This window comes from Aquarana catesbeiana, linkage group LG06, assembly GCF_042186555.1.
Source record: "Aquarana catesbeiana isolate 2022-GZ linkage group LG06, ASM4218655v1, whole genome shotgun sequence".
NCBI lineage: Eukaryota > Metazoa > Chordata > Amphibia > Anura > Ranidae > Aquarana > Aquarana catesbeiana.
In genome coordinates, this window is record NC_133329.1 from 408592352 (window position 1) to 408605722 (window position 13371).

The 13371-nt window shown below is 43.3% G+C and overlaps 1 protein-coding gene across 1 annotated transcript in view; it reads right to left on the reverse strand.

Moving 5' to 3' along the window:
* LOC141147265 (CLIP-associating protein 1-A-like) overlaps positions 1 to 13371 on the reverse strand; it is a gene marked incomplete in the record, with an annotated part of 201372 nt that overhangs the window by 97091 nt on the left and 90910 nt on the right. The window contains 7 exon segments of the mRNA XM_073634471.1: positions 1398 to 1562; positions 2034 to 2060; positions 2286 to 2393; positions 8157 to 8180; positions 8531 to 8695; positions 8785 to 8834; positions 12327 to 12494. Of these exon segments, the coding sequence (XP_073490572.1) occupies positions 1398 to 1562; positions 2034 to 2060; positions 2286 to 2393; positions 8157 to 8180; positions 8531 to 8695; positions 8785 to 8834; positions 12327 to 12494 (707 nt within the window).

A 13371-nucleotide genomic window follows, 5' to 3' on the forward strand; every position in this document is an offset into this window, starting at 1 on the left:
TAACACTGGCTGGGGGCAATTTAGAAGTTAACTGTGTACCTAACAATGTGTAACGTGCTTTGCTTTTACCTTACAGATCTAGCTGTTTTTTCTCTCTGCTTCGTTCTGTGATTGGACCTGCTGATCAGCCCTATAGCCACTGTCAAAATCATTGTCCGGGACCTCCTAAAAAAACTGCGCTGTAGCCAGTGACAGTGCGGGTCAGCAGGGGGCGAGCGCACATGCACCCCAAACTCAGAAGCTGCTGAAAGACATACATGTACGTGATCCAGCCTGGCTGTGCCGCCCACCCGCAATAAATTTGCGGGCAAGTGGCAAGCATTTAACCACTTGCCTACAGGGCACGTTTACTCCCTTCCTGCCAAGGCCAATTTTCAGCTTTCAGCGCTGTCACACCTTGAATGACAATTGCGCGGTCATGCAACACTGTGAAATTTTTTTATCATTTTCTTCACACAAATAGAGCTTTCTTTTGGTGGTATTTAATCACTGCTGGGCTGTGTATTTTTACAAAAAAAAAAGACCAAAAATTAAAAAAAAAAAAAAAAAAAAAAAAAGAAGAAAAAAAAAAAAGTTTTTTCTTAGTTTGTCAGTAAATTTTGTAAACAAGTAATTTTTCTCCTTCACTGATGTGTGCTGATGAGGCGGGACTGACAGGCTGCACTGATTAGGTGGCACTGATGAGGAGGCACCAATATGCCGCACTGATAGGTGCCACTGATAGCCAGCACTGACTGGCATCACTAATGGGCACTGATAGGTAGCACTGGTGGAGCTTTATTGTAATCAGGGCACTGATCATCAGTGCCCTGATTACATGTCTCGATGTCCCCTGCGAGGCGATGCCACTGATCGGCTCTCCTCACCACATACTCTGTCAGTGTGAGGCGATCAGAGCCGATTGCCGGCATTTCCATGTATACATGTGACTGGCTGTGATTGGACACAGCACTCTAGGTTTGTTTATGCATCGTTTCTGTTCTGGGCACATTAAATGTACATTCCCTCCTTATAGGGAATGCAGTCCAGGACCTGACACCCAGCAGAATATTAAGTCTGGGCCCACCCCTCCAGCTCTGGCATGCTGATGGGAAGTAGCTGAAAAGGGCAGAAAGGCGAAATCTCTGAATGTGTTTTAAGCCAAAGGAGGCACAGGGGAGCCATATATATATTTGTATTTTTTATTAATGATAAAATGGCTATTGTAGATGTAAAACCGTGCTTAGCGGAGCTCTTCTTTAATATTTGCTGCCATCTTGCATTGATCCACCACGAACCACACACAGACAGATGCTGGAGTCAGTACCATAGGGTCACAGTCAGTGGTTACATATGGATTCCATGGATAATGTTGGCGACATGGAAAATAAATTTCTCAGGATTTATTTTTTTCTTACCCAGTCCTATCCTGCTTGGGCTGGTCTCTCGGCTGCAGCCCTGACTACGGGGAATCTTGCTCCTCTTGTCGGTGGATGGGACCTGCGGGACCCTCTGAGCGCTGGTAGCCAGGCTGCTGTACCCACTTCCTAGCAGCTTCCCAGGAGAGTTGGATCTGCTGCCAGCTAAAAACACAACAAAGCAGATATCAGTAACAGAAGATCTTAAAATCGTGAATTCCACAGTTATGGGCAATGTGTATAATGGATGGATGGAAACGAGAAACAACCAGCATGCAGTGCACCGACACCCAAACACTTCCAGGAAGGTGACCCTACCACAAGAGCCAGAATGGCAACCAACTGATGGTGTAAAAGCTAGACAGAAAATGGTTGGCTTCGGCCAGCTTGGCGAGAACATGCTGTCCGTTGAAAAAATGAGGACTGAGCTGTTCGTGGAGAAGCCTGGCCTTCAGCCACCGGAAGCTGCACCAACCTCACTATCCCAATTTCTGAGAACTCGGCACGGTAGAAATAATGAGAAGTGCCAGGAGGCAGCAGCCGTCACCAACTAAGTTGAGGTGCACTGTATGCTTTGTGGTGAGAACACTAGACAGGGAACAGGGGGATGTGCGAGGAAAGAGATCAGATTCTTACCGCTGGCCGGATTCGCTGATCTGGATCCTTTGTATGAAAGCAGACAAAGGACAGTGAAGACGGATTTAGAGAGAAAGCACCGGGTCACATCTACAAAATCACGCTAAAACACACTATTCGGACACTTAAAGGCACAGACTAGACAAGGATCACCATCCAATCCGCATTACCCATAATTCTTTTAAAACCCCCCCCACCCCCCACCCCTAAACACTGGAGAAGCTGCTTTGCATTCAGTTTTTGTACACTTACGCTGGGACTGGGATACAATTTTGGCTCTGCTGCGACCGCGGGTGTCCACTTGGGCCGAAGTGGCGCTGCTGTTACTCCCGGAACTCTGTCTCCTTGTACGGATCCGACCTGTTCCAGAGCAGACAGAAAAGATAGTTAGAGATCCCAAAGAAGAGACATGTAGGCTTTGTGAAGCTGGAGGACGGAGCAGCAACAATACAGTATGTTTGAGTATATGAAGACTGTGACAAAGGAGCGACATAACTGTGTAATCAGGGACAATAATTGGCCTAAGACTCCATACGTTATTTAAGCCATTCGCAATGACTGCCTCCCGGTCCTTTAAGACCCCTTTCACACTGGGTCTGTGGCAGAGCTAAAGCGCTGCTCGTCTTAGCGGCGCATAAACGCTGTTTAAGCGGTACTTATCAGCCGCTCTTAACCTAAAAGAAGGGTTAAAACTCCCATGTTGCGTCGCTTCCGAATCGCTTTTCAGGCACTTTTGGAAGCGCTGCCCATTCATTTCAATAGGCAGGGCATTTTGGGAGCGCTAAATACAGCGCTCCCAAACCGCAAAGATGCTACTGGCAGGACTTTTCAGAACGTCCCACAAGTGCACCGCCCCAGTGTGAAAAGTCACACTGGAATGAATGGGAGGCGCTTTTTCATGCGCTTAGCAGAAGCTATTTCCAGCGCTAAAGCGCCTGAATACTCCCCAGTGTGAAAGGGGTCTAAAAGTTCTAAATGCCAGGGGGTGGGCATTGAGGTCATGGAAAAGGAAAGGTCATTTTTAATAACATTCAATTATAATATGATTAGTGTTGTATATGTGCTATATTATTTTTTCTTTATTTGCTATTTTTTTCCCCACGAAAGTGAAGTTACCCTTTAAAGTAGATCTACTGGCAAAACTTTTTTTTTTTCATTTTGGATAGAGTAAGGGGGTTGAGGTTATAACCCCTGTAAGGTTTATTGTTGCCCCTCTTTGTCCCAGTGGGGGGATTTACCTTCACTTCCTGTCCCAAAGTCAAAACAGGAAGTGTGAGGAAATTGCTGCAAATTAATGGAATCTCTTGGGGACCCCCAGGTCACCAGAGCTAATGGCCCCATTGGACGATTTTCCCTCTACTGGTGTTCTGGGGACAACCCAAAGCGCCCCGAGCAGCTCATGAGCCCTGGAACTCTTTCAGAAGTGGTGGGAGGGGACATCCGGGGACGTTTTGGGTTGGGTACTTACTGTGTTACTCTCTAAGCAGGGAAGCCAGGATAAGGTTAAGATGAAGTACAAATGAAATGTGATTGTCGGCTATGGGACAGCACACCGTCCACATGGCCCAAGTCCGTATATGTCAGTGCTTGACAACACTCAAGGAACAGGGGGGCCTCAAATGTGGACCCAAACAGCACCAAAAGGGGCAGCACGTAATATTTACTATACAACAGAATACTGTCAGAGGCATTTAGGACTGCAGACATTAGGGGTCGACCGATTATCGGTGCGGCTGATATTCACTTTTTTGAAGAATCGGTATCGGTCACAAACTTACAGATATTGCTGCAAGGGGGTTGTACCAGCTTGCAGCTGCAGACATCACCCCGGTACCGTTCCTTAGAGCGGACGGTCAGCTTTCTTGTAATAACCACTGATGCGGCTAAGCAGCCGCTCGGCTGTAATTACAAGCAGCGGGAGGGGATGTAGTATTCAAAAACCCTGATCTTGGCGTTTTGAATACTTTCAAGTGCAGAGGAGGAGTTTGGGGACATATAGATCCCAGATCCCTCCATAAAGAGTACCTGTCACTGCCTATTACCGTCACAAGATATGTTTACATTCTTTGTGACAGCAATAAAAGAGATTAAAAAAAAAAAACACATTAAAAAAAGGATAGTGTAAAAATAAAAACCTTTAAATCTACAAAATATCGGCACCCGATATCGGCTATCTGCCTGAAAGGCAGCTGAAAAATATCGGCCCTGAAAAAACAGTATCAGTCGACCCCTAGCAGACATGCAACAGGGAAGGTTGGTGACTGAAGACACACTACAAGAGATGGTCAGAGACTGGGGGCATGCTAAGTGAGACTGCTGTAGATCAAAGTCATTCTAGATTAATTCTTCCACTACTGACTGCTGAGGTCTGCAAAAGGCTGCACAGCAAGTACCAAAGGGCCGCAGCTCAGGCATCAGGGCTGTATGTGTTGGTGTGTAGCAGAAGGGAATAGTAATAATACTCCTTCCTCTGTGTATATTACACATACAGAAAACACAAACTATGTATGAAGCAGACAGACAGGACAAACTACTACAACTCTACTACACGCACTGCAGATGTTACTTCTATTATAACACAGCATTTGGCCGACCACAGCATGCCGCTTGTTGTAGCAACAGCTGCAGTTGCACTATACACAAATGCCAGTTAAACTCTGCTACAAAATGATGAAGTTTCACCAATGATATAAGAAAATAATAATAATAAAAAAAAAAGATGTAGCTAAACAATGCACACCCTCTCCATGATCCAGCGAAGTCCTCCACCCGGAGATGCTGGTCTCTCGTGAATGATGGGTGGTCCCTTAAGAACGTCTCCTATGACGATACGTATCGGGGGGGAGCCTGTGCTGACATCATTACGCCGCCTGACCAAACTGCGGAGGAGTTTATTTTTTGTCTCTTGCATATGTGAATGCAAGTTCCTTTCTCTCAATATAAAATAACTAAATCGGTTTTACACTATGAAGAATTTTTTACTTGTTTCTTGCCAGAATTTTAACACATGCTGAGCGGAGGCGCTGGTATCAGCTGTTCCTTGTTGGTGTGCCCTGTGATTCCTGATCTCCGTGCTGGATTACTACAAAGATCCTCAAGCATCTAAGAGCGTTATAAGACCTCCCATGTTTTGGGGTTCTCTCTTTTGGTAAGAGGCTGATTCTTAGTAAGTCTGGAACTCACAAGGGGTACACCATAAGCCAGCCTGGGCTCAAAGTACTCCAAGACAGAACATGACCCATCATTATGTGAGTTCTGCTCAGGCCAGGAATAAGGGACCACCCAATACCAAGTAAGAGGAAAGACCTAAGGTCACCAGTGCAATCTGAAGACTGCAGGACAAAAGTGGATATGGTTTTTGATTTTTTTTTTAAATATAAGATATAAAGGGGTTTTAAGGGGCGACGCATTTCTTAGTGGGTGGCTGGAGTTTTCCATTAAGCTCCTCGCTATGCTTCAAACCACAACCTAACCCTGAAAACCCAACTCTTAACTGAGCCATGTTTATGAACTTAATGCAGTTTAACTATCAGCATCGTAAACTGGATATTCACCATAACAATGCTAACAGTATCCTGTGCCAAAATCTTTAGGCTGCATTCACACGTCAGCGTTTTGTTTTCAGGCAGAAAGTCGTGCGTTTTTTCATGAGATTTTGCCGTGTTTTTTTTGCCGCGATTTTGTACAGCTCAAAAGGTCACCAATGTAAAAAGCAGAAAAACACCTGTAATCTGCCTAAAAAGAAGCTCATGTACTTTTGAGTTTCAGGCGTTTTGCTTCAGGTGCCAGAACGCTCAGATGTGAACAGGGGCCATTTAAATGAATGGGATTTTGCTTGTTGGGCATTTTGGAACTTTTGAGATGAGCGTTTTATGAGCGGAAAATGCTCAGGTGTGAATGCAGCCTAACCGTTGTACCAGGATCTGTCAATATTAGTTGTACACCGAAATTAAAATTCTGATACCGAAACTTCAGGATGCACTTTGCCGAAAACCAAAGACGAAACCGAAATGGACAGTTGAAAAAAAAATAAAATATTATATATATATATATATATATATATATATATATATATATATATATATATATATATATATATATTTTATTCGAAATTTTTTTCTTTCTCTTTTTTTTGCATAAACATTTTATTAAGAGTTTTTTTTTTTATATATATAGAATTGTATTATATTCAACTTTTTAATGAAGATAATCAGTCTCCTTCTTGCCCCTCACCTTCCCTGCTCCATTAGATATTGCGTACCCCTTTTCGGGGATCTCACCCTTTGGGATTGCTTTTATGATTGTGAACCCCTTCAATTTTTTTTATTTTTATTTTATTTTTGGTTGTGTGGTTTGTATTTATATAGAGTGATATATGTATGTATTTTTGTTCTTTGTTTTTTTTTTTTCTTTTTGTAATGATAAATGTTAATAAAAACTGATAATACATCATCATCAGTTTAAAATAATATGAATTTATTTTTGGCTGCAAATTACTGGCACCATTTTTTATATCGGCAAAACGCCCCAAACCCTATTTTCGGCCGGTATATCGTAGCATCCCCATGTCAATATTTTTTAAATCTGTGGAGAGTGCTTTTACCCATCTGTTGTACTTTGGATTTAGAGACAGGCAATTGCAGCACTGGTCAAGGGACACGGCGGTCACAGCCAGAAGCAGATAGGGGTGATGCTGCCCTATTCCTTTCCGCCCAGATTACCCACTGGGGCAAAATTGACCGTTCTCCTACATGCAGCTTGGAAAAAAAAAATAAACTGAGCATACCAAAGTAGAATTCCAGAAAAAAAAATAGTCTTAAAAATTCTCCCTTACCCTCTAACACCTGACTAACCGGTGTAAGAAATTCTTATATACTTTACATATTTTCAGCCAGGTCCAGTCATGTTATCCGGCTCCCCTGTGTCAATCAGCAGCTGCAGGGGAGAGGGAGGGCCATAGAATCCTATAAGGGAGGTCATGTGACAAGACTGCAGCCGCCTGAATATAGGGAAGTATATACATTATAAAAAAAAAACGTTTTGCGCTGTCTAGTGAAAATCAATTAAAAAGAGAAACATTTGAATATATAATACATTATATAATATACAAATTATATAATATATGAGACACCAAAGTTCATATAATAAAATGCTAAATCCTTATTTTATGGACTTTGAAGTTCCATATGTCATATAATTTGTATATTATATGATGTGTTATATAGTCTAATGTTTGCTCTTTTTTAATTGATTTTCACTAGACAGAGCAACATTTTTTTTTTATTATGTTTTTGGATGTTGTTGTGTACAATGTTGTAAGTGCTGCTGTTTATTGATCATTTAATTGTATGCAGTTCACACACACTAAGTGCATTATTTTTCTCTATACAAAGTATTTACATTATTCTTACACAGGTTAGTCAGGGTAGGTGTTCGGAGGAGGGGGTACATTTTTAAGACAAGTTAGGTTTATGCCGGAAATTCGCTTATCTATTTTGTAATAAATGATTTCTCTATAAGAAAGCTTCATTCAAGTTAGGGCAAGTCCTTCACAGACGTGCAACAAATATGCCCAATCAGGTGTACTGACTTAACTGGCTACATGCTTATTCTGGGTCAATAACTTAGCCAGGGAACGCCAGGCCGGGTATTTCAGAAGGTGGTCAGCCTACATATCTCTTTTACAGTTTGACTTTTTCAATTTTCTCTTCCAAAATGAACCTACAGCTGACAGTATAAATAGAGCAGCAATCCTGCCAGGGGGAGCAGCAGACACGCTCATTATAATCCCGTGGTACTGGCTGCGTGATCTGAACACGGATGAGAAGTGTGACTTCACTATGCAGAGGATTCACAGCGGGACGGAACAGTATGAAGCAGCATTCAGCTGTAGAGAAACATTCCACTTATTGTGATGTGGAGGGTCTCCTATGAGCTGGATGAAAGCCGCCGCAGGTCGGGGGGAGAGCAGCGGGAGCTCCGGGGGTGTGAATGTACAGGACACAGATGCACAATGGGAGGACGCAGGCAATGCACAGCATGCACACCACCACCAAGAAAGCACAGACGGAGACCAAAAACAGACACCCCACTGGACACAGCCGTGTCACACAAACCGCTTACCATCAGACTTAGCGGAGGGACCATCTTTAGGCAAATTAAACAAAAACAAAAATAAAGGAGAGGAAACAGTGGGGAGAATTAGTGAGATGTGAGAAATATTTAATCATTTCCTGATGTTAGTACATGATAATTAAACCCCAATATGCTGAAAGCGAGCAATCAATAGCATAATGTGCGGCATGTCCTACAGAGCACGCTATACGTGCCCAGCGGCCAGCTTCCAGAGCTGCTAATGGGAGGAAGATGAAGAGATAGCAGAGGACGTACATAGAAGGGTACAGCTTGTCCTCTCAGATGCTGCGTTTCAGCTGGCATGCATTGTATGAAGCGCACAGCTGCATGGAGGGTGCAGCAGACTGTTCTCCTCTACTCACCGAGTGATGCGTAAGACCCGGGGGGTAAGGCAGCCGCAGAGCTGAATGGTGCAGCAGCTGAACCTGCTGCTTTGGACTTGGAAGTGGCTGCCGCATTTACATCGATGTCACTGCGCGAGCGCTGCAAGGAGCCGGGGGTGGCCGCAGTCTTCGGCGCTGCAGAAACTTAAAGAAGAAAAAAAAAAAGTAAGAAAAAGCTGCAAAAACACGTGTGTGCATGCTATATAACAATGTACAGGACAAAGTATACTGACCTCTGGATGCAGCGCTCCCCGGCGGGCTTCTTTTAGCCGACAAGGGACGACTAAAAAAGACACGAACCAAAAAGATGAAATATCAGCGATATTCACATTACAATGTATAAGGGCAATCTACACACAAGTAGACCAAGGTGTGCATATTACACAGATCTGATACTACCCTGTTACCCAGTCATATAGAGGGAACCAATGTTTAACCCCCTCCTGCCCAGCCTATTGTAATATGACGGCCAAGCGGGAGGTCCTGTTATCCTGTGAGGACATCATATGACGTCCTCCCAGGATGGACGCGATGCCGCGTGATCTGTCACCATCTGTGTCCATCAAACACAGCCAATGACAAATCAATGTAGCGGCACCTGCTGGTACCATGCGATTGCTGTGGCCGATCATATGACAACTGTACACAATGAAAGCTTTGATTCATGCCATTCATTGTGTACCACTGAGATGAGCTCTGTGATTGGTCACATGGTACAGTCTAAGCCAATCGCAGCCTACGTGTACCATGTGATTAGCAGTGGCCAATCACAGCAGATCACAAGACAACTGTACACAATGAATGGCTTTGATTCATGTCTATCATTGTACACTATTGTGATGAGCTCTGTGATTGGTCACAGTGATCACATGGTACAGACAAGGCCAATCACAGACCATCTGTACCATGTAAATAGCTGTGGTCAATCACAGCTAATCAAAATAGTAAACACTGAATGAATGGTTTTCATTCAGGAAAAAATGGTTGCTTATAACTGTAAAATTCACTGTCATAAGCAATAGTGTACAAAAACAATAAAAAAAACCCGATCACCTTCCCAGAGTAGTACAGTGTTACTATGGTAACACTGTATTGCTCTGGTTACTGTATGTAAAAAAGAAAAGGAAACCTTGTATATATTAAAAAAAAAAAAAAAAAAAAAAAAAAAGTAAAACTGGAATTTAGTTTTTTTTTTTACATGTCACCCATGTCCTTGATCACTGCCACACTAGTTATATGATGACACTGTGGTGTAACGTTTTTTTAAAACACTGGGAATAACTTTTTTTTTTTAATTTCTTCATTTTCCAAAAAATTGTTACAAAAATATTACAACTGCAAAAAACTCGCCATGCCTCTTACTAAATACATTGGACTGTCTGCTTTCCAAAAATGGGTCATTTAGGGGGTATTTGTACTGTCCTGGCATTTTCCGGCCTCAAGAAATTGGATCAGCTGTCCGTCCATCAGGATTAATCACACACACGTCCCTCTTCTGCCTCTCATGCCCGCGATCACTCGTGGCCGGCGGTCATTGCGACCGTCGGGCAGGAGCATCGGAAACCCCGCAGTGCAGCGGGCGCGTGCTGCCGGAGGTGTGCGCCTGCTGCACTGCGGGGGTTCCGATGCTCGTGGCCGAAGGTCGCGATAACCGCCGGCCACGAGCGATCGCGGGCATGAGAGGCAGAACAGGGACGTGTGTGTGTAAACACACAAATCCCTGTTCTGTGAGAAGAAACAGATCGTGAGTTCCTAATAGCTAGCCACGATCTTTCATCCCCTCTAGTCAGTCCCCTCCCCCTACAGTTAGAACACACATAGGGGACAAAAATGTGTCAAGTGTCCGATGTGTCCGCCATAATGTCGCAGTCACGATAAAAATCGCAGATCGCTGCCATTACTAGTAAAAAAAAAAAAAATAATAATAAAAATGCCATAAATCTATCCCCTATTTTGTAGACGCTATAACTTTTGCGCAAACCAATCAATATACGCTTATTGCGATTTTTATTACCAAAAATATGTAGAAGAATACATATTGGCCTAAACTGAGAAAAAAAAATTAGCTTTTTAAAAAAAAAAAAAAATGAGGATATTTATTATAGCAAAAAGTACAAAATAGTGTTTTTTTTTCAAAATTGTCGCTCTTTGTTTATAGCGCAAAAAATAAAAACCGCAGAGGTGATCAAATACCACCAAAAGAAAGCTCTATTTGTGGGAAAAATAGGACGTCAATTTTGTGTGGTTACAGTGTCACACGACCGCACAACTGTCAGTTAAAGCGACGCAGCGCCGAATTGCAAAAAATGCTCTGGTCATTGAGCAGCCGAATCTTCCAGGCTGAAGTGGTTATTACCGGGCCTTTCACCCCATTCCTGCCCCGGCCAATTTCCAGCTTTCAGCGCTGTCCCACTTTGACTGACAATTGCGCGATCATGCAACACTGTACCCAAACAATTTTTTTCACACAAATAGAGCTTTCTTTTGGTGGTATTTAATCCCCACTGGGTTTTTAATTTTCTACTAAACAAAAAAAAAACTTTTTTTTCTTAGTTTCGTTTTTAAAACTTTGCAAATAAATAATTGTTCTTCATAAATTTAGGCCAAAATGTATTCTGCTACGTTTCTTCAGTGAAAAGAACCCAAAGAGTCCACAAACTATGGGATATATATCAGAAAATTGATCAATCCTGATGTACTGATGGCCGATCTCATTTCTTGAGGCCCTAAAAATGTCAGGACAGTACAAATGACCCCTTTTTGGAAATTACAGTCCAAGGTATTTAGCAAGGGGAATGGCAAGTTTTTTGAAGCTGTACTTTTTTTTACGTCATTTTTTTTTTTTTTTTAAAGGAAGAAATGAAAAACAAATTTTCACAATTTTTTTTTTTTTTTTTTTTTACATACTGTCACCAGTGCAGTGTTCATTTGGCGGTGATCAGGGAGGACACGGACTGGTGACAGTATGAAAGAAAAAAAGATTTTTTTTTTTTTTTTAAACACACTGTGACCAGAGTAATGTTACCATAGTAACATTGTACTACTGTGGGGAAGTGATCAGGACTTTTTTTGTACACATTATGATTGCTTATAGTAGTGAATTTCATTGCTATATGCAAGCATTTTACTAAAAAAAAAAAAAATTGATTCATTCAATTTGTTTTGATTAGCTGTGATTGGCCAGAGCTAATAACATGGTACAGATGGGCTGTAACATGTGATCACTGTGAACCAATCACAGCTATCAACACAACTGTGCACAAAAGATGGCATAAAAGGAAGCCATCCACTGTTTACAATTGTCATGTGATCTGTGATTGGTCACAGCAATTACATGGTGCTGGCAGTGAGCCAATACACTGATCAGTTATTGGACACAGCCGGTGACAGATCCCGCGGCACCCAGATCGACATCCACCCGGATCAGTCAGTCAGTCCTGCCCGGCCGTTTTTTTGCTATAGGCCAGGCAGGAACTAGTTAAAGTGAAAGATCAGGCCAACTATAAAGGCCTCCTTGTCAGGGGCTCCTAGCCATACACACCCCGGATTCAGTGCATGTGAATAGTGGTCACTCAGCCTGTACAAGTATTGACAGGCTGACAACAGCAATTGCTGTTTGCATGTATCCATACAACAGGCGGTTACCTGCGTTTAAGGAAGGGTGTCAGAGCCCTGACACAGTCAGATGCCCGAGTGAAGGAGGCCTTACTATTCTTAAAAACATTCCCTCCCCAACATCATGGCACACAATGTAAGTCGGAGGCACTGCACTTACTTTAAGCTCTCCTGTGAGCTGGAGGAGGAACGGTCAGATTGGGGGAGGGAGACGATGCTGTCCGAACTCTTGAGATGTGACTGCAGGGCCTTCTGATAGGACGACTCCAGATTGTTGAACAAATGCTCCGCTTCCCTGCTGAAATGACTGTGGAATCCCCAATAACACCTGAGAGGAACAGAAGACGGTGAGATCTTATCACATGAACAGGAACTTCCTCAACTATTCACCAAAACTTCACTAAAATCATATGAAAGAGATGAAAATGTCTACGAGGTTTACACCTCTCTTCAAGGTAAGTCATCTTTAAGCGACCCTTTCCTATGTGACACAATGAGAGCGAGATCTTGGATCTAGAATTGAGGGGGCGCAATGGAGTAAGGCCTGGACAACAATAGCAAAATGCTCACTCAACACTACCACCCTCCTGGAGGCCACTTATTACAGTGCTCCTGCACTATTACTGGGTCCTAGCTAGGCTTGCCCGCGCTTATCCTGGCAGCAGTGACAGAGGTTTTCGGAATTGTGGTCAGCGTGGGGACGTCCTGCATATATTGTGGTCTTGCTTACATTTGATCGGCTTCTGGTCGAGGGTCCTTGGCCTACTGCAGACAATATTTCGTGTGACTGCCCAAAAGGCATGCCCGGCTGGCTTTCATACATTGCCCTATACCGGGCCTTTTGGAACCCCAGCAGAAACTGGCCTTGTACCTTTTTATTTCTGCCAAGCGAACCATTGCCCATGCCTGGAAGATTCCGTCTGTTGCTTCCCAGGGGGTGAAAACCAGGATGATCGCTCTGATGGGTATATTGAGGGATTTGCATGTAAAATTTTAACCAACATGTTATACTTCCTGGTCTGTGCAGTGGTTTTTCACAGAGCAGCTCCTATCTTTTTGTTTTTGGGGTCCCTTGCCGGTGCTCCTGGCTCCTCCCCCCGATGCTCCTGGCTCCCACTCCTCGAGCAGGAGAAAGCTGCTTGCCCTGGGAACACCGCTGCGTGCCCGCTCCCGAGCCGTTGCTCTATGCGTCTCGGACTTACCGG